General features: G+C 42.7%; 2 protein-coding genes across 2 annotated transcripts; one reads left to right on the top strand and one right to left on the bottom strand.

Moving 5' to 3' along the window:
• Window positions 1-103: 103 nt before the first annotated feature.
• Window positions 104-4,783, top strand: LOC138959857 (translocon-associated protein subunit alpha-like). The gene is made up of 5 exons (XM_070331509.1): window positions 104-237; window positions 1,507-1,585; window positions 2,314-2,413; window positions 2,901-2,976; window positions 3,597-4,783. Exons 1-5 carry the CDS (start codon window positions 131-133, stop codon window positions 3,607-3,609), a joined length of 375 nt encoding a protein of 124 aa, XP_070187610.1. The 5' UTR covers window positions 104-130; the 3' UTR covers window positions 3,610-4,783.
• A 193-nt stretch (window positions 4,784-4,976) lies between these two features.
• Window positions 4,977-19,806, bottom strand: LOC138979472 (uncharacterized). Its single transcript, XM_070352497.1, has 5 exons — window positions 19,600-19,806; window positions 15,696-16,049; window positions 11,570-11,726; window positions 9,653-10,675; window positions 4,977-8,407 (listed from the first exon to the last, which is right to left on the bottom strand). Exons 1-5 carry the CDS (start codon window positions 19,804-19,806, stop codon window positions 8,127-8,129), a joined length of 2,022 nt encoding a protein of 673 aa, XP_070208598.1. The 3' UTR covers window positions 4,977-8,126.
• Between the last annotated feature and the right edge of the window lie 966 nt (window positions 19,807-20,772).

Here is a 20,772-nt window from a genome sequence, read left to right on the forward strand (position 1 = left end):
AAGATTGACAGCCAACCAACGCAGAAGAAAAAGGTTTCCTTGTTTGGCACATCATGTTTTACACATAAGTCTTGGTAAGAATTTGTTGTTGTTGATCTAAAATAGGTTGAATGCAGGAGTTTGTTTACTTATGTGGGTTTCTTTTTCTTTTGTGCAGCAAGGTAACCTGTTCCAAAATGCTGTTTTCAACGAGACCATCCAGGTGGTAGAGCCAGATGAGGGATTGGACGGAGAAACGTAAGTCACTCACCTCTACGGCTATTGTAGATGTTGGATTAAGACATCTTGAGGGTTGGGGGTGGTTTGAAGTTAGCTTGTTGCAGCCAGGTGCGTTGTGCCGCAAACGTTATTGTCTGTGTGCATTTTTGAGTCACTTGAGAAAAAGTGACTATGTAATCGGTCAGTGTTAGTCTGTCCGGCCGGCCGGCCGTCCGTAGACACCACCTTAACGTTGGACTTTTCTCGGAAACTAGCAAAGCGATCGGGCTCATATTTTGTTTAGTCGTGACCTCCAATGACCTCTACACTTTAACGATGGTTTCATTGACCTTTGACCTTTTTCAAGGTCACAGGTCAGCGTCAAAGGAAAAATTAGACATTTTATATCTTTGACAAAGTTCATCGGATGTGATTGAAACTTTGTAGGATTATTCTTTACATCAAAGTATTTACATCTGTAGCCTTTTACGAACGTTATCAGAAAAACAAGGGAGATAACTAGCCTTTTCTGTTTGGCAACACACAACTTAACGTTGGGCTTTTCTCGGAAACTATAAAAGTGACCGGGCTCAAATTTTATGTGAACGTGACTCATTGTGTTGTGAATAGCAATTTCTTCCTGTCCATCTGATGCCTCATATAATATTCAGAACTGCGAAAGTGACTCGATCGAGCGTTTGCTCTTCTTGTTCAGAGCTGCAATACCGACCGAGACAGTTTGAGCTTCACGTTTCTTTTAATACTGGACTTGGATCCTGGAAGTCTTGGACATTTTTTGTTTTCATACTGTTACATATTTCCTCAGTTGAGTAAAGTTATTGATAAGTTGTGTCCTGTCAGTTCATGATAGTGGGAGGGGGGGGGGGGGGGCATAAGGGTTGGGGGCTGTACTGTGAGCTTGTTGCAGCCAGGTATGTTGTGCCGCAAACTTTATTGTCTGTGTGCATTTGTCTGAGCTGCAATACGGACTGAGACAGTTTGAGCTTCACGTTTCTTATAATACTGGACTTGGAGCATGGAAGTCTCAGACATTTTTTATATACATGTATGCATATATTTTATTCTTTCCTCAGTTGAGTACAGTTATTTATTGGTTCATGATGGGGGGGGGGGGGGGGGGGGGGGGGGGGGGGCATAAGAGTTGGGGCGTGGATGGAGTGTACATGTATGTTTTAGGCAGCAAACTAAGGTTAAATCAGTTGGATTGAGTATTTTGCATTTTCCGTTGCAGTGTTGTGTAAAACATTGTTTTCATTCTTTGGTAAAGTCTATTTTGTTGCTTTGCAGATTTTTCCTGTACGTTTTTCTGGCAGCTGTGGGTATTTTGCTTCTGGTTGGAGCGCAGCAGCTTGCTTCTTCATTCGGCGTAAGTTACAAGACAAATAATCACAAGCATACAACAGTGCGCTTTCTTGTGAGCCCTGGTACTCAATTCTGATTCTCACTCTGTGTAGCGGTCAGAATGAGTTGTTAAAGGTTTTCAACACTCGTAAGTGGTACAGCAGACACTCTATTGGGAGTTATGTTCCTGCTTTCAAAATAAACTTTAAAAAGAGTATATATTCTTGCACGAAATACCATAAATACGGATATTCTAAAACATTTTAGACAATGTTTCCTATGCTGAAATTTCAAAGCATTTAAACTTTTTACACTTGAGGCTTACAACTCGGTTGTGAAGCTGGCTACAGTATTATATGTACAAATGTGTAGTGTTTCAAATAGTGACCCTGCTCATTCAGGCATTTCTTGATTTGGAACTTAGTAGGATGACTTCGGTCTGTTCAACATTTTGCTGACAGAAGTCGGAACTTTTGGCTGGGTGAAGTAATTCTGCAATGATTGGATTTGTTGTGTACACGATATTAACTGTTGGTAATTGGTGTGTAGCTCAAGTTCAGCAAGCAAGCTGTTTTGTCGTTTGAAGTTTGTTTCACTTTCATGTATAATGAAAAGTGCAGTTTCTTACTTACTTACTGCCTGTTATGCCGGTAGGCATTTAGGGCAGCAAGCAGCAATTTCTGGTTGAATAAAAAAAAAAGCTGGCACTTCCAAGCTGCAGATATTTAATTTTGAGTTCTTTTTTTTTCTCAGAGAAAACGCCTGTCTAGACCCCGTCAAGTTGTTGAAATGGGAACACAGAATGCTGACATTGACTACGACTGGATCCCTAAAGAAACTCTTAAGGAGATGAGTAAGTGAAAGTGTTGATCTATATTTGTGTTGGTTGCCCCATGGGTACTGTTGTGTTGTGCATCCTATGGCTTTTAATGACTTGATTGTGTCATGAAGCAAGACATTCACCGTAGTTTTGCTGTATTGCTTTGTGCTGTATTGAACAGGCTACTTCTGCCTGAATTCAGAAAAACATTTTGAGATTTGTGTTTGTTCCATCACTGTAGTGTGAGCTAATCACTAATCAATAAAACTATTAAAAGCACAAGAAAATATCAAATGTGTCAACCCAAATCAGCTGGCACCAGTTTTTGCTGCTGGCTTGCACATATGTAAAATGTATGGAAAGCGTTGAATAGCAAAGGGAAGTAAGTCCTGAGAACCCTGTTATACTGATAAGGGGTTTATTTTGTGTGTTGTCCTCCTTAAAAATACAGTGATTACATCAAGTTTTTTGTTTATGGGAGGGTATGGCGTATGATATTTGGATGCTTTCTTTTTTCCAGACCGATCTCCCAGGAGGACCCCAAAACAGTCCCCAAGGCAACGGCGCAGCAAACGTTCATCTGGATCAGGAGAAGAGTAATTTGGCTTGAAGAATGTTTAGAATTTATTCAGTTTTATTTTGTTTTTGTTGTTCTTGATTGCAGTTTTGCAGTCTGAACACTGACATTTCATAATAATATGTATACGCATTAGTTTTTTGTTTGTCTTGACTGTTCTTGTTCTTTCGTTAGTGTACACTAGCAGCGATATTGAAATTGTACAGATTTTGTTAATTGAGATTACAGGGTGTTTTTGAGGCAAATATTTGGTTTGGGTTGATGGAAATGGTTTGTGATACTAATATTGGCCAACATTGTCAGTTTTTAAGTAGTTTTGGGGTGGGGGGGTTGTGGCAGTTTGAAGAGTTTGACCCTCTGCACTTACTCTTCCACCAATGACATTTCAAGCAAAAGAGGGCTTGTTTCTTCACTGACCAGAACAAGATGTGATGTGAATGACCAGAGATATAGTCACTAGTTAGCATAGTTTCTTGAAGAAACTATTTCTGCAATTCCAGCACGTTCACGAGTTTGGTCACAGCACACCCACAATTTTCTTTACTTGGTACTGTATTTTGTATTCTTTGACATTTTTACATCGAAGTCAGTTCTTTTCCATTTGCGTCGTGCTAAATTGTCTTCTTTGTATTGTTTCAGAGCAAGGGACTAGAAGTAAAACATAAAAGTTTTGTAAGTGCTGTGTTGCTGTGTCACAATGGAACAGTTGGACTGAACTAAATTTTTACCTGTGAAAGTGTAGGGCGTAGGTGATATGCGTGAATGAACTCTGCTGTTTCACATTGAGTGTGATAGTAGGTGTGTGTGTTCAGGTTGAAGCCAAGTGTTTAGCTGTTGAGTGATTCTGAATTAAGTGTTCATGCAACAGATGAAATACAATTGCTCCCTTCATTCTGCTTGCAAATTGCTTCTTTGCATTCTTAAGTTGATTGAACAGAGTGATCTTACATGTGTATCACATCATACACGTGAAATATGGCTTAAAAGTCATTAACAATATAGTTCTACTCATTATTGTTCTACTTGGGATTGGAAGGGGGTTGACCTGGAGCGACTGTCACACAGGTGAATTTGTCTTGCATCTCTGTGATGTTCAGATATCATGTCGGTTAAGTGTGCATAGGTGTGTATTGGTGCAAAATTAATGCTGCAAGAGTATTTGCAATTCTGAAAGGCTGCTGCTAATAGTTGTGAGAAAGACTATATGGATGAACTTGCAAATGTGTATGCCAGTTTTCACTAGTTACTCAGTTGTCATTTATGATTAGCGTGAGAAGGGTTAGGATGTGAGTTTTCGGTGGTGGTTAGAGCTACTTGTACTGTACTATTTGTTTTCATGTGTGTGTATGGTAAATGAACGCAAATACGACTATGTCCAAGATGTGTATGCAACTATGTCAAGGCATTCCTTCTGACTCACTGGTATTACTAATTGGATGTTCTGGAAGTCAGCTCAGATATTCATCATTCAGCCTCAAACCCTCTCTCCCAAACAAAAACACGCACGAAACACATGCAAAAAACATCCCTACATTTTCAGCCCCACCTGTTCTGCAACCCACCATCATACTTTAGGCGTCAGTTAAGCGGTTCTTGTTCTTCTCAGCAGTTTGAAATGCTTCATCAATTATGTTTTCTGAGGGTTGTGTTCAGCAAATTTTTGTGTCCACATTGTCAATTTGAGAAAGAATGCATGAACTGCAGCAAATAAGTATGATGCTACTCAGTTGATTTTGCGTGTGTACGCCTGAAAAGAGCGGAAGTTTCTGTGCCTGGATGTATTATGTATGAATGAAAATCCATTAAAGCATCATGGTTTAATAATCTTTTTGTTTTTGATCGTCATAGTGAGTGCTTGCGGAAGGCAGTATGTGTGTGAGGTATTGGGAACATGTGGATGTGCGACAATGGCAGGCTTGTCGTGAAGTAAGCTGTTTGAAAAATGATTGCCTTGGGGTACATACACTTAACCTCTGACAAAATTGGAAAAAACCCACAGTTAAAGCAAATCGGTAAATGCCACTAGGAGTACTCGTGACAGAAATCAATTTTATTCTCCTTCAGTAGTGCTATCTTCTGGTCAAGAAACTGAAACCCTTGTTTGTTTGCTTAATAACGCCCAGCCGACCACGAAGGGCCATATCGGGGTGGTGCTGCTTTGACATATAACGTGCGCCACACACAAGACAGAAGTCGCAGCACAGGCTTCATGTCTCACCCAGTCACATTATTCTGACACCGGACCAACCAGTCCTAGCACTAACCCCATAATGCCAGGCGGAGCAGCCACTAGATTGCCAATTTTAAAGTATTAGGTATGACCCGGCCGGGGTTCGAACCCACAACCTCCCGATCACGGGGCGGACGCCTTACCACAAGGCCAACCGTGCCGGTTGAAACCCTAGTGGAGTGGTACTTGTGCATGTCATTTGCGGAACCACAGTGTGTGCATTATACGGTGATCAGACCTGAGAACCCATACGATTTCGCCGTATTCTGTACGCATGATTGTCAAGAATACAATCAGTACGGTCAGTGGGAAAAAAATACGACGAGAAAAATTTCTAGACTACTTTTATTCACAAGCCCATCTTGAAGCCGATCCAGTATTTTGACACATGATTACAGTTTTTGTCAGTAAAAATAGAAAAAAGGATTTGTTTTAAATGTACATGTATAGGTAAACTTAATTAACGATGTGGCGGACGCGTGTGAAGCATGTTTGAATCATGGATGTTGAAATGCTGTGTGGAGTACGCTCATTGTTCTGAAAATACACCAAGTTTGTTTGAGAATACTCTAAGTGCAAAACAGGGGTTCCCAGGTCTGCATTTTAAATTTAACATCGAGTTGTTGATTGTTTATTGTTGTTTCGTGTCTTGAGAACCCAGCATAGTTTTGTGTCATTCAAAGAAGCAACGGAAAGAGAAGATTGAAATTGAAGTTACTTGGATTGATTGCCCAGAGAGAAAAAAAACAGACTAATGTCTCACAATCTATACACACCCATGACGTATCTAACTTTTTTTTTATTAGAATGTAGGCACAGAAAGAGAAACAAGTCGCGTAAGGCGAAAATACAATATTTAGTCAAGTAGCTGTCGAACTCACAGAATGAAACTGAACGCAACTCAACGCAGCAAGACCGTATACTCGTAGCATCGTCACTCCACCGCCCGTGGCAAAGGCAGTGCACGTGGAATTGACAAGAAGAGCGGGGTATTCGTTGCGCTGAGAAGGATAGCACGCTTTTCTGTACCTCTCTTTGTTTTAACTTTCTGAGCGTGTTTTTAATCCAAACATATCATATCTATATATTTTTGGAATCAGGAACGGACAAGGAATAAGATGAAAGTGTTTTTAAATTGATTTCGAAAAAAAAAATTTGATAATAATTTTTATATATTTAATTTTCAGAGCTTGTTTTTAATCCGAATATAACATATTTATATGTTTTTGGAATCAGCAAATGATGGAGAATAAGATAAACGTAAATTTGGATCGTTTTATAAATTTTTATTTTTTTTTACAATTTTCAGATTTTTAATGACCAAAGTCATTAATTAATTTTTAAGCCACCAAGCTGAAATGCAATACCAAACCCCGGGCATCGTTGAAGAGTACTTGACCAAAATTTCAACCAATTTAGTTGAAAAATGAGGGCGTGACAGTGCCGCCTCAACTTTCACGAAAAGCCGGATATGACGTCATCAAAGACATTTATCGAAAAAATGAAAAAAACGTTCGGGGATTTCATACCCAGGAACTCTCATGTCAAATTTCATAAAGATCGGTCCAGTAGTTTAGTCTGAATCGCTCTACACACACACACACACACGCACGCACGCACGCACGCACACACATACGCACATACACCACGACCCTCGTTTCGATTCCCCCTCGATGTTAAAATATTTAGTCAAAACTTGACTAAATATAACAAAAAGTGCTAAAGGTGCCCCCCCACACACACACACACACACATTCAAACAGAAGGGTTATCGTTCTTGGTGTGGATCCGCGATAGCTTAATTATGCATTACATACACTGTATCTCTCCCACAATTTGTCCATGGTGTAGTCTTTCTCGTCTTTTCCTAAAGCTAGTAAGCTTCTCTTTTTGTGTTGCTTCGACCGTGACGCACCCAGTACCAAGCAACAGTAACAACAAATGTCAGCTTAATCGGCGGCTAAACACCAGACATCTAAACGCGGACAGAAAGACAAACAGACGAGGTGAAACCCGATACACACGCTCCCCCATCACATGGGGTGTGATGGAACCCTTGTGGGAGTCCACAAAGTCACCGCTACAGTGGAACCCCCTTTTAAGACCCCCCAATATAAGATTTCCTCCCTTTTGAGGCCTTGTTTTTTCACATGTTCTGCTGGCATAGTCCCTGTAAATTATGTACCTCCATTTTAAGACTCCATCCCTTTTAAGATTTGATTTTTTTTCAGAATGGAGGTCTTCAAATGGGGGTTTATCTGTACAACAATCTATGGAATTTGCGCTTGGACTCAAACCTGACATGGGTCAATCTTATATTGCTTCCTCAGTGCACAGACAGGGCTAACAACCGTGTAACATTTTCTGTCCGAGTCCCAAAAGTCAGGGCCATGGCAATTCAAAACTTGTAGGTATGCTTTAGATATACAGTGGAACCTCCCTTTTAAATATCGCCAAACATTTTGAGAAAGGAAGGTCTTCAATTAAGTTCAAAAGGAAGGAAGGAGTCTTACACAAAATGTGGGGCAAAGCACAGAGGTTATGAAAAGAAAATCCGGGGAGGGAGTCTTAAACTGAGGGGTCTTAAAAACGGATTCCACTTACTCAAAATGTAGAAGAGATTAGGAGGGAATCTAAGACCGCCACTACTTTTTATGCTAAACCTAGAAAAAAGAAAAATGGACACTTGAAAAACAAATTCATAATCTGCTCTTTTATTCCTATTTCCCGTTTATAACAGTGATCGCGCCAGCCGAGTCCCAACTGGTATTACTTTGCAAGTATGAATCCTGACTCTCGGCACAGACACCACTAATTCTACAACTAAAAGTCTAAAACCACAGTGACGGAGTAATCGCTGTTCGGATGGTTGCTGGTTTCATTTAATTAGTTTTGTTATTTTGAGATTTTTCGGCCAAAGCCGAGATGCGAAGTTAGCGTCATTCAGATCGTTGCTTGATTTCGTAATAGTGGCTGTCATCGGAGGACTCGAGAGCCGCGAACGTGACGACATCGTACAGACGACACACGCCATTTCCTTTTGAAAGAGCGAACGATTTGCAGTGTGTTGTCTGCATGCAGTGACCGGCGCACTTAAAGACGGATGACGTACGCAGTGACGTCATTGGAGGCATTGTCGTCATGGCGGGTTGGGCGTTTGGTTTCACTAGTTTGAACCTTTCAGTTCGGATGTCTGCCGGGATGTCGCACGTATCCACGCCTGTAATCATATACCAAAAGAAAACAAACCAGTGATCCCACCTGCATAAAATAGACGTCCTCTCTCTCTCTCTCCGTCTCTCTCTCTCTCTCTCTCTCTCTCTCTCTCTCTCTCTCTCTCTCTCTCTCTCTCTCTCTCTCTCTCTCTCTCTCTCTCTCTCTCTCTCTCTCGTAGCTTTAAATCTTCAGGGCCGGACTAGGCGAAGAGGAGGGGGGGGTTGCCAGTGGTGGCCCAGGGGGATGTCCCCCCAGGCGGCAGGGGCGGATCAGTTCATTTTATGACTGGTTTTTTTCAAAAGTATATTGTGAAGATATGGGTGTGAAGGCGCGAAGCGCCGAGCCGACGGCGCGAAGCGCCTAGCTTGCTAGGGGGGTCCGGGGGCATGCCCCCCCGGAAAATTTTGAAAAAAAGGATGCAAAATGGTGCAATCTGGTGCATTCTGAGGATGATCATTACCAGTTTCAGGCAGCAGATTTTGTCACTGATTAATACCCCAAAAATTGAAACTCGACGTAAAATAAAGAAATGCATACCTCATTCAATATTTTTATTTTTTGGCAGGGGGGGGGGTCCGGAAACCCTAGAACCCACCCACCCCCCCCCCCCCCCCCTCGTTGTGGGGGTCAGGGGGCGAAGCCCCCTGAAGCTGACGGGTAGGTCATATTCTGAGATAGGAAAATGGTCGCTCCTTGCATGAAACGGCATAAAATAAGCAATAATAAAAAAAAAATTAAATAAGTAAGGTACATGTTTAGGCTAGGGGGGGGGGTTGCGCAACCCCCATAACCCCCCCGGTAGTCCGGCCCTGATCTTAATCCTTGTTAAATAAAGTTCAATTCAATTCAATTATCTCTCTCTCTCTCTCTCTCTCTCTCTCTCTCTCTCTCTCTCTCTCTCTCTCTCTCTCTCTCTCTCTCGGCTCTCTCTCTCTCTCTCTCTCTCTCTCTCTCTCTTCTCTCTCTCTCTCTCTCTCTCTCTCTCTCTCCGTCTCTCTCTCTCTCTTTGTTCAAGTCGGCTAACCGAAAACATTGACGGTACACACATGTCAGTGACCGCGCACACACACCCACACCCACACCCGCACATACACACACACACTCACACATACAAACACACACACACACACACACACACACACACACACAACCTTTCCGGGCCACTCAGGCTCTTTTACTGTCAACACTAAAATTCGACGACCAAAACATACCATGTGCAGTCAATCAAATGACACACTCTCAGACTTACCCAGGTAAGGAGCGGGGTCATAGTCGCCACACAGAGAGAGAAGCTGCTCATCATCCACAGTGCGAACGTACTGAGAGAAGACCGTCATGCACACCACGTGACCTCGGTACCCTGCACTCTGACCTTCACCTCGACCTCCGACCTTGAGGGATCCTTGACCTGGACTCACGGGTGACCTTGGGCACGAGTCGGCGGAATCAACCCAAACATCATCCCCGACCCGAAGCGTTATCGCTGAAGTGCTTCTTCCAACACAAACTCTAGCGAAGTCGCTGCTAGCGTCGAAGACTCCGGCAGCTTCAATAGATGCACATGAAGCTTGTCTTCCTGAGCCCCAAAGCGTAGTCGTCAAGGAACCGTTGGGGTGGAGACTGACTTCAATGCGTGATAGACCGTCGCTTGCTTCAGGGGCAGCGTAGCTCCAGACCTGTCCTTCAGGGGGTTGTTGAGGTCTGACGTAGACAACGACAGTAAAGTCATCGTCCCACACTGACATGTTCATCTCCATCTCCACTGCAGAACCCAGAGATCCGTCAAAAAACAGCACGTCGTTTTTCAGGGACAACGTTGTATCTGCCGGGCATTTTTCGACCCGGAGGCAGGCGAGGGTTTCATGTGACACAAGAGGAGATGACCCCGTTATGACGTCATATCCCCTAGTGACGTTGTCGAGAGGCCAGAGGTTGACGGGAAGGTAGGTTGGTGCCGTGGTTGTGGGTGTCGTGGTTATGGGTGTCGTGATGGCGACACTGGTAGTGGTAGTGATGGCGCTGGTGGTTGTAGGGGTAGTTGTAGTGGTTGTGGAGGGAGTGATTGTGGCAGTCGGGGTATTAGAAGAGGTAGTAAGGGTAGTGGTAGTTGTGGTGGTTGTGGTAGTAGTAGTGGTGGTTGGGATGGTTGGGGTGGTAGTTGGAGTGGTTGTAATGGTGGTTGTAGTGGTAGTTGGGGTGGTTGTAGTGGTAGTTGGGGTGGTTGTAGTGGTAGTTGGGGTGGTTGTAGTGGTGGTGAGTGAGCAGCTTGATCCTAGCCGAGGAAAGAGACATACAAAAACCAGTCGTTTAATCAGTTGTTAAACAGTTTGAGATAAAGTACACACACACACACACACACACACAGTCACACACACAGTCACACACACACACACACACACACACACACACCTAAAGTGTGGATGGTTACCTAAGAGGCGGCACTGGGTGTAGTGCCTTTCTAGTGCACTTGCACTACAACAGCACTGGGTGCAGTACTCGCTCCGGCATCGAAGAATTTTGCACTAAAAAATGCACAAAATTTGACCTATTTCGTCGCCTATAGAGGACGGAAAGAATGTCATTTTGAACATTGTTATGACATTCTTTCCGTCAAAAAAGTCAATTTAACGGTGTTAAATGAAGCGACCATCCACACAATTAGGTTGCCATCCAGAGTTTAGGTTGCCATCCACGTGTGGATGGTTGCCTTATGGTGATTTAGGCAACCAAACCTGTGGAAACGGGGGTACACACACACACACACACACACACACACACACACACACACACACACACACACACTATAACTCCTTGTTTACACCCCCACATTATACCACACTTCTGTACACACACGACTCGAGGCTTTGCATATGACATCATATCAACACACACACAGGCACACACACGCACGCACACATACACACACACTCACACACACCATCTCATCACACACACACACGCACACACACCCAACACAAACACACACAGACACACACACCCAACACAAACACACACACACACACACACACACACACCATTTCATCACACACACACACACCCAACACACACACACACACACCATCTCATCACACACACGCACACGTACACACACACACATACACACACACACTATCTCATCTCAACCTCCTCTGAAAAACACCCCTACCTGGATATTTGTCCATGTCTTTACCGCACTCTTCTCTGTACTTTTCAAGCTCATCAGGTTTCAGCTCGTCATCATAGAAGGTGATACAGTTGATTTTGCCTACATACCGCGCACCACTGGACGTTACGAATTCACCAAGGCGCCACTTGCCGCCGAGCTGAAATGAGGCTAATCATTAATTATGATTATGACAAAGACAGAAATACATACTCGAACGAACGAACGAACGAACGAACTATATAATCAGTCGGCTAAGGACCGTTTTGGTTACTTTTAGGCGTCACGTTAACAAACACATTTTTCTGATAGATTTTAACACCACAACACTAAATCTAAAGTTTTGGGGCAATATTCCAAACCACCGATGAGAAAAACGTTGGTTTGTGTGTATGTTTTCCTTTTTTGGCGTTACTATTCTCGTTTAGAGGGTTGGGTTCATAAAACGGACATAAAACTTAAACCGCTTGACAGAAATTCTATAACTGTAAATCATTCGAAAGGGAAGGCTTTCATGTACATGTTTGTGCCACTTAAAATGACGTCATTATCTGTTTGTGCCTGTAGTTTTGACGTAATTCATTAGGCTAAAACAAATCATAATGAGGCAAATAATCGGCTTTGGTTTTCAGTGTAAAACATTTAAACAGTTCCAAGAAATGAAACATACACATGTTAAATTTAAAAGACTAAGTAAGGCAAATTAAAAAGAGCATCTTAATATCATTTGCAGGTTTAAACCTTTTGATTGTGAGTAGTTTCAACGCCGTATATATAGAGAATACCACGTACATGGCTTGCTGTGTCGTACCAGCTTTACACAAGTTGTTTTTTTAAATATTGAACTGCGAGCGAAAGCGAGCTTTGAAAAAGCAACGAGTGTAAATCTGGTACGACACAGCAAGCCATGTAGTAGGCTATTCTGTTTATCCTACATACTGTACTTACGTGTATTTTACTGAAAATGTCTTGCAGTCGAGGCAGCTAAATTGAAGACGCTTGTTTTGGAACCTCGATTTCTTCTAAAGCCTCGTGCAATCTATTACGTCAAAGCAAAGAAATGTCACTCTGAAAGTGTGGCGTGACGTGTTAGTTCTAAAGATTCATCGAGGGTGAATTAGCGAGCGCAATGTTTGTTTCTATAATGACGTTTGCCTCGGTGACTTTGGCATCATAAGCAGTGGAAAAACAGGTCCCTGCCAGACTTGCTTGACATGACCTCATTTACATGATATACACACGTGTGATTTGAACGATTATTATCTCACGGGTGTCTCTCTCACGTATGTAGGATAATCGGCGATACTGATAGCGCGCTGACGCCAGGTGTAAACAAAGCGTTGTCGCCAACTTCACGGAAAATGTCCCCCATTCAAAACAAAATGTGTCTCCGATTTGAAACCACGTACAGCTTAAATTCATAATTCTGGGAATGAGTAAGGTTTGTATTTAGTACATGTTTGTATTCAACGAGAAATATACACGTTAACGAACATGCGAACCGATTTGCTGTAGATCTGTCCTCACTCAAGCATGTTCGCCCAGTTTCATCCCATCTTACACGCCTCTTTGTCAATAAATAGCCTGACAAGCCAAAGTATTATGTTCATTGATGTGTCCTGCGTTGATATGTGAAATATCAACATTCAAAACGGTCTGTATTGTGCAAACATTCAAAAAGAGATGAAACATTCAAAATTGTGTGGTAGCGCACCGCCGCAACGTCTGAATCGGAAAGAAATTGACTCCGCGCGTTGAAAACCATACAGCATCAACACATCCTAGCCAACAATCGCTTGGCGGTACGGCAGCGTACGCTTGGTATAGCCTTACTTGAATATACTGCAAGGTAGAATCTGTTGGCAAACGTTATATTCCTTTCGCTCTGTCTTCGTTATATTTACTCTCTTTTTTTTTAGGGTTGTATTTGTTGGACGCACAAAACTCGATTTCTCATACCTGTAACCGTGTGCCAAAACACTACGATCACTTCGGGAAGCGAAGTGCAATCAAACAGGTTTGAAAATGTTAGGGCTAATTTCTTAGCCCTATAAAAGCTGTTATGCAAACCCGAAGGTTTCCATGAACGTACAGACAATCGGAAACTACCAGACCCCATCACAAACAGATTTCCACAAACCACGGGTGTTGACTTAAAGGCCAACAACTCGGGTGCAGAGTCTGCTGTGAAAGGAGCGGTAGCCTCCCCTGTCACAATCGCCCCCGTTTGAAATGAACTTCGTCCGGGGGACCACTGTCCATCCCAAGTTCGCAGAATGGGAACAGCACAAAAATGTTCAGTGGTCATATTATGCCATTACCTGAACATATCATGCTGAGTCCCAATCCTGCTCGCAGCGCCAGATGTGGGAATGTCGGGTGGAAGGACAAGGATATATAGCACAGGCAGAGGAGCATACAATTAAGACACCGAAGACAGAGGTTGCTTTAACTTATCTTTTATTGAAGGAAATGTAACTAAAAATAAGTTAAAGCAACCTCTGTCTTCGGTGTCTTAATTGTATGCTCCTCTGCCTGTGCTATATATCCTTGTCTTTCCACCCGACATTCCCACATACCTATAGCTGTTAACCCGTGATTTGTAAAAATGTAAACAAATTTACAAATCACGGGGCGCGCCCCGCGAAAATGGCATTTCCTGTTTTGTCGTCCGCATGTTATACAGATGTTGTTAAAAATAAAACTGTGTATACGAATTAGGCATTTTACTTGCTATCTGATGGCAACAATCTTCAGCTTTCGTTTAAGGTATAATTTGCTTATATCCGTATGCAGTCAAGCGGTATATGACGTTTTTTTGTAACCTACCCCCTGCGTCATGGCTGCATTTTTGCAGAATATGAGTTATGTTACGAAAACGCTTCTCATTCTTAGGTGGTTGGGTTTAGCCATTTGTCGTTTACGGAACTGTGGCTGCAAATAAAACGAACTTTCCAAAAAACATAATATATAATGTGACCACCCAAAGTAACCCTCCCACTATAGCCAGCCAGGTGACTAATATTACTCAAGGATGGAGATTTAAGGCTGACGCCTAGTCTTACACTCTGTCTCTGTTAAAAATAAGACATAAACACAATAACACAGGGCAATCGTAAATCCGGCAACACGAAACAAGGTATACATGTCAACACTAATCAACGTGTGTGTGTGTGTGTGTGTGTGTGTGTGTGTGTGTGTGTGCGTGTGTGTGCGTGTGCGTGCGTGCGTGCGTGTGTGTGCGTGTGCGTGTGTGTGCGTGTGTGCGTGAGCATGCAAAACCCACCAACCGGGTTTATGTATATGTTCACACAGTACCAACTGGGGCTAAAAAAACAAGTGGGTTCCACATTTTGGAACCCAGTTGTTTTATTCTTGATTCGTAACAACCAGGTTCCAAACGACTCAGAAAACAAGTTTTAGCAAAAAATATTTTTTTTTTTTTTTTACGGAAAGAATGCCATATTCAAGATGATGACACTCTTTCCGTCAAAATTCCGTGCCCTATAGGCTACGAAATAGGTCAAATTTTATGCCTTTTTTAGTGTCAAATTCGTCCATGCCGGAGCGGATACTGCAGCCAGTGCGGTTGTAGTGCAAGCGCACTACAAAGACACTGCGCGCAGTGCCGTTGTAGTCCAAGTGCACTATCGGCTATGAACCCACTTGGTGGGTTTTGCGTGTTTGTGTGTGTGCGTGCGTGGCTGTTAGTGTGTGTGCGTGCGTGCGGGTGTGTGTGTGTGTGCGTGCGCGTGTGTGTGCACGGTGTGTGTGAGTGTGTGTGTGTGTGCGCGGGTGTGTGTGTGTGCGCGCGGGTGTGTGTGTATGTGTGTGTGTGTGTGTGTGTGCGTGCGCGCGGGTGTGTGTGTGTATGTGTGTGTGTGTGCGCGCGGGTGAGTGTGTGTAAGTGTGTGTATGTGTGTGTGTGCGCGCGGGTGTGTGTGTGTGTGTGTGTATGTGTGTGTGTGCGCGCGGGTGTGTGTGTGTGTGTGGGTGGGTGTGTGAGTGTGGGTGTGTGTGTGTGTGTGTGTGTGTGTGTGTGTGTGTGAGTGTGTGCATGCTTGTTAGCTCGTGCAGGCATGAGCCGTGTTGCTGCTGATCATGTATAAACCTACTTAAAGCAACTTACTCGCAGTTTCATGTCCTCCTTTCGTTCTGTAGTGTCAGTGTAATCAGCTTGGCCATTAATGGCGACGTGAAGCAGCATCGTGCCGTGCTCCTCCTTCGCCCACAGCAACACGCTGTTGAACTTTGTGTCGTCCAGCCCGACCGATGACGTCACGGACCCCATGTCACCGTTGTTATTGGCGACTGTGAATTTGACCTTGCCGTTGACCAGTTCTGCACGAGTCCTCGTGACTTGGTTGTCTTCATCATCCGACGTGCTTTGGTATTCAAAGAGCTCTCCAGTGGAAGTGGCGGAGTCCGGCTTGAGCCACAGGGTGAAGCCATATGTGTCCTTTTCCTCGTCAGATTTATCGTTCTGAAAAGGTCAGATATATTTAATATTGAACTATTTTCTTGCCTATAAGAATGTGTTGTATGTTATTGTCTGGCCGAGTGGCAGGTAGAGGATGTTTTTAATAATTAAAACAAAAATCTACACAACTTGTACATCGTGATCAAGGAGAAAAGTTATTTAGAACGATTAGTACGTACCACCTTCTGTTAAAGGCACACTCTGCTTCACGTAAACCATCAGTTTCTGGTCACAGACACTGTCAGGCATTTACACACAGTACAAACACCCTTTCGTTTAAACACTCACCGCTTGAGAACATCCTAGGTGCCCTCCATAAAGAGCGAGCATTTTTGAAAGAATTTATTTTTGCGTGGCTAGCCGGATTTCTTTTTTCATCAAGACAAGATCAGTACAACTCGAAGTTTTGAAAGTTTGAAAAAAGGGAGCCCGGAAGCACGTCACGCAAGGTCGTGTTTCCCCAAGCAAACATTCAAAACTTCGAGTTGTACTGATCTTGTCTTGATGAAAAAAGAAATCTTTTATGATTTAGCATTGTTAGCCATCCATCCTAGAACAATACTTTGAGGGGGAAAGGAGGCACACGGTTAGGAGGTAGTCGTCCTTAGCGGATTATGACTTTATTCAGGCAACGAAATCATTTGGCGCTCGGTGTTTTCCGGGTAATTTTGGAAGAGTCCATCTCTCAACATAGGGGGAACTCACGTGATCCAATATTATAATGAGCTACATGTAGTACAAAATGCTGCGGAAAAAAATGTAAGAAGTTTTTCTGCAGTAAAACAACAGCACCGTTTTACCGTAGCATTCTTTATTTCAATTTTACTGCAGTAAAAGAGATAGACTCGTCCAAAATTACCGAGAAGGCACTGAGCGCCGAATATTTTTGTTGTCGGAAGTTCAAAGTTGCAACATTACTCTGGTTTCACACTTACCTGGGGAGGATAGGGCGGAAACAAACGCTACTTTACAAGATCGTTAGTTTTTCTGGGTACAAAAACTGTCACAGAATATTCGGAAGAAAAAGGTATTCCCAATAATGCCGCGGAAAAATATGTAAACATTATGTTGCGGAAAAAACTCCTTTGAGAGGTAAAGGAGGCACACCGTTAGAATGTAATTGTCCTTAGCGGATTATCACATTTTCAGTTTTTCTGCGGAAAAACAGGAATGATCTAGAAAAAAACCGGTTTATCTGCAGCATTTTTTTTTTAATAATGTCATTATCCGCAGAAGCGTAGTTTTTTTCCGCAGTAAAACAGTTTTTCCGAAGCATAATGTTCAGTTTACATGTTTTTGTGCGGCATTATAGGGAATAACTTTTTCTTCGGAATAATTTGTGACAGTTTTTTTTTACACAGAAAACACTGTGCGCCGAATGACTTCGTTGCCTGAATAAAGTCATAATCCGCTAAGGATAACTACCTCCTAACCGTGTGCCTCCTTTCCCCCTTAAAGTATTGATGACTGGCTAACGGATGACAGCCACTCCAATTCAACATTAGACAGACAGAGAGAGAGAGAGAGAGAGAGAGAGAGAGAGAGAGAGAGAGAGAGAGAGAGAGAGAGAGAGAGAGAGAGAGAGAGAGAGAGAGAGAGGTGTGAGAGTAAGAGAGAGAGAGAGAGAGAGAGAGAGAGAGAGAGAGAGAGAGAGAGAGAGAGAGAGAGAGAGAGAGAGAGAGAGAGTGTTCGAATGTCTAGTTTAACAGAAAATTATGCATCAAACCGGATTATGCGTCTGCTGCCCCATTCGCGACGGTATTCAACCCGGTGTACGATCATCAGTCATCTCGCATATTTGACCGCCTCTCGCCTGCCCGCTCTAACAAATAATTCCAACCCAACAATAGCACTCCTTTGCATCAAGTATGACTTCTTTGTCACTAAGACTCCCGTACCGAAGCTGAATACAAGCGTTTTTATAAAAACAAGCGCATTTCTACATTTTAAACCCACCCAGCAGCCATTTCCGGTGCTTCGTCACCACGATTTATCGTTTTAACATTTAAATACGGGAAAACGCAAATCCTTCTTCAACATATTATGCATTTAGAAACAAATTTAGTCATCGCAGATGCAGTAGCTCACCTTTAATCCAGACAGAAATCAACAACGTTGTGGTAAAACGGGAAAATGCAGGCCGAATCGAGTGTTCACCACTGTTCACCAGCTTACCACGTTATAGCCAGTTATCCCCCGTGTAGAACGGTAACGGAAAATGGCCGCAGCTAGTTTTTGTCAAAACCATGAGCAACTCAAAATCAGAGTTATTAAAGGGATATATCTGACAAGAAAATTGTCTCAAATCGCCACAAGAGCTACGCAGTTCAGGTTGGGGGTTGTAATTATGTGATTACACATCAGGAATACCTTAAATAAACATTTGAAAATTGAAAACGGCTGTGTTTTGAGTGGGAACCCCAGACCGTAATTCTTCATGTGACGCACTTTGCGCTACTCCTAGTTTTCGTCCTACCTTTCGACCATGAGTATTTCATGCACTATTCCTAGAGATACAGATTTGAAATTGAGCTTAAAAATACAGAGTTCGTTTTGGGAGTTGAATAGATGACAACACACACGGAGAAGGTCTTAGAATTAGTGTTTGAGCGTTCTATTTTTCAAATCTGAATGCTGTGTTTGCGGGTAGTCATAGCAGACCGTATTGTTTTTAACGTACATCGTGTTTGTTTCTGTTAAAAGAAGCGTGCTAGCGCTGTATGGCACGGAATTTGCATGCGTAAGCTAGACTGTTGGTTTGACTTGCTCAATCCAACGGTCTCAATCTGCTTTGACGAATGTGTATCTATGAAAACTAAAATAAATAATGATGACGACCGAAAGTCCTGACTCCTGACAGGAGAGCTGGGCAATGCAAACCGCTCGCTGATTAAAATTCAATTAATCATTTTTTAAGTTATTAATTATATTTAAGTTTCGGAGCAGTTTTGAGCAAATCATTGCAAGGGTTTCTAAATAACAGTACAGCAAATTAATGTTCCTTGATCTTTTTAAGGTCCAAATCGTCAGAAAACTTTCCAAAATGGCGCCTTCGGTATACTATCTTTAAATTTATCTTGGCTTGTTCTCGAAATGCTTTCTTTGACAATTATTGTCTTCTCATTTTCTGCTTCTTGTCTGCTCTCAAAGGCTTGGTAATTTACTAGCTGATGGGGTCGTATTTCATCACCTCTATCCCAAGTGGACGACCCCATCATAGAGCTACCCGTAAAGAGCAATGCTGATCCGGCCTCCCCTGTAGGCTTACATAATGGGCAAACATGTCGCTGGCAGTCTTTATATATGCGACTTTAACTTTGAAATAACCGACGAAACTGCAAACAGGTAGAAAACACAACCGAATACTTTGACTGACACCAGAATAGTGCGGCCCGAGGATAGCTGTGCCATCGAGACAAACGCGCTCATACGCACACACAAAAAGGTAGAGTTCGACTCCATTTTTAGGTTGTTAGTTAGCGAGTGAGTGAGTGAGTGAGTTACCCCCACGCTCACCCTCTAATTCACAGTGAACAAATCAGAAACACGTTACCTTCACACCAAAGTCTGCCACAGAAGCGGTGCTGCCGTCGTAGTAAAAGGAGCCATCGTCTTCACCATCGTATAACGAATCGGAAACCAGTAATGGGCAGGTGCTGCCATACACAAAGGTAGATACTGACTTGTCATCTTCCCTGTCCCATAGTATCGTGTCTTTTGTCAGCGGCCACAGATGTTTAGGGCCACACCATGATGGCATTGGTAGAATTGAAACTGAAACAAATTTAACACTATGAAAAAGCAGTAGGTACCAAAACCAGTTGCCGCTCATCCTATCGTCATCTTTCATCGTTCTGTTGTCCTCGTCTTAACTCAGTGCACCCTTGATTATTTATGAAGGATGATCAAACTTTTGAATGTATGAAATTCAGACTCTGTTGTTGGTCTGCCGTAAATGTTCTGCTGTAAATGTTCTGCTTTCCATGATGTTCTGCTTTTCATGATGTTCTGCTTTCCATGATGTTCTGCTTTCCATGATGTTCTGCTTTCCATGATGTTCTGCTTTCCATGATGTTCTGCTTTCCATGATGTTCTGCTTTCCATGATGTTCTGCTTTCCATGATGTTCTGCTTTTCATGATGTTCTGCTTTCCAAAGCGCATACTTATTCATTCCCAGTATTTCTACATTTATTTAGTCAGGTTTTGACTAAATGTTTTAACGTAGACTGCAAATCGAGACGAGGGTGTGTTACACGACACTTGAGATTGACAAAGTTCTCAAATGTCGTATAGTTGTGTTCTTTTATTCTACGTCGCTCGTCTTCGCAGCAGCAGAAAACAACTCGTCAAATTGAGTTCGAGGATTTATTTAGCATTCCATACATACAACTGCACATCGTAGCAGAACTCAAAGTAGAAGCTTTTTAACATACAAATCACGCTGGCCTATATAGTAAATACTCAATCTCGAGAATATTCCAGACCGAACATGATACAACTAAAATTAGATGAATAGAATGGACTAGAATAGTGACATTCTCTGTGACGTACATTAAAAGCGCCGACGCACTTAATCCGAGCGAACGCCACGAACCCACGACTCAAAACAACGTGATAAACAACTTGTTTTGACAGGACTAGAAAGTTCACCTGCATTCTCGTCCAAACAAGATAATAATATTGTGTTTACAAAATATAATATCGGTAGGCTACTTTCCCACAAAG

The sequence above is a fragment of the Littorina saxatilis genome, linkage group LG1 (assembly GCF_037325665.1).
Source record: "Littorina saxatilis isolate snail1 linkage group LG1, US_GU_Lsax_2.0, whole genome shotgun sequence".
Taxonomy (NCBI): Eukaryota; Metazoa; Mollusca; class Gastropoda; order Littorinimorpha; family Littorinidae; genus Littorina; species Littorina saxatilis.

What these genes read in the sequence shown, in the direction of transcription:
- LOC138959857 (XM_070331509.1), top strand. Translation starts at nt 131, where the DNA reads ATGTGGGTTTCTTTTTCTTTTGTGCAGCAAGGTAACCTGTTCCAAAAT. An exon ending in GAGGGATTGGACGGAGAAAC is followed by an intron (nt 238 to 1,506) that starts GTAAGTCACTCA and finishes GTTGCTTTGCAG; the next exon opens with ATTTTTCCTGTACGTTTTTC. An exon ending in AGCTTGCTTCTTCATTCGGC is followed by an intron (nt 1,586 to 2,313) that starts GTAAGTTACAAG and finishes TTTTTTTCTCAG; the next exon opens with AGAAAACGCCTGTCTAGACC.
- LOC138979472 (XM_070352497.1), bottom strand. Translation starts at nt 19,806, where the DNA reads ATGCCATCATGGTGTGGCCCTAAACATCTGTGGCCGCTGACAAAAGAC. An exon ending in TGGCAGACTTTGGTGTGAAG is followed by an intron (nt 16,050 to 19,599) that starts GTAACGTGTTTC and finishes TGACCTTTTCAG; the next exon opens with AACGATAAATCTGACGAGGA. An exon ending in AGGAGGACATGAAACTGCGA is followed by an intron (nt 11,727 to 15,695) that starts GTAAGTTGCTTT and finishes GCCTCATTTCAG; the next exon opens with CTCGGCGGCAAGTGGCGCCT.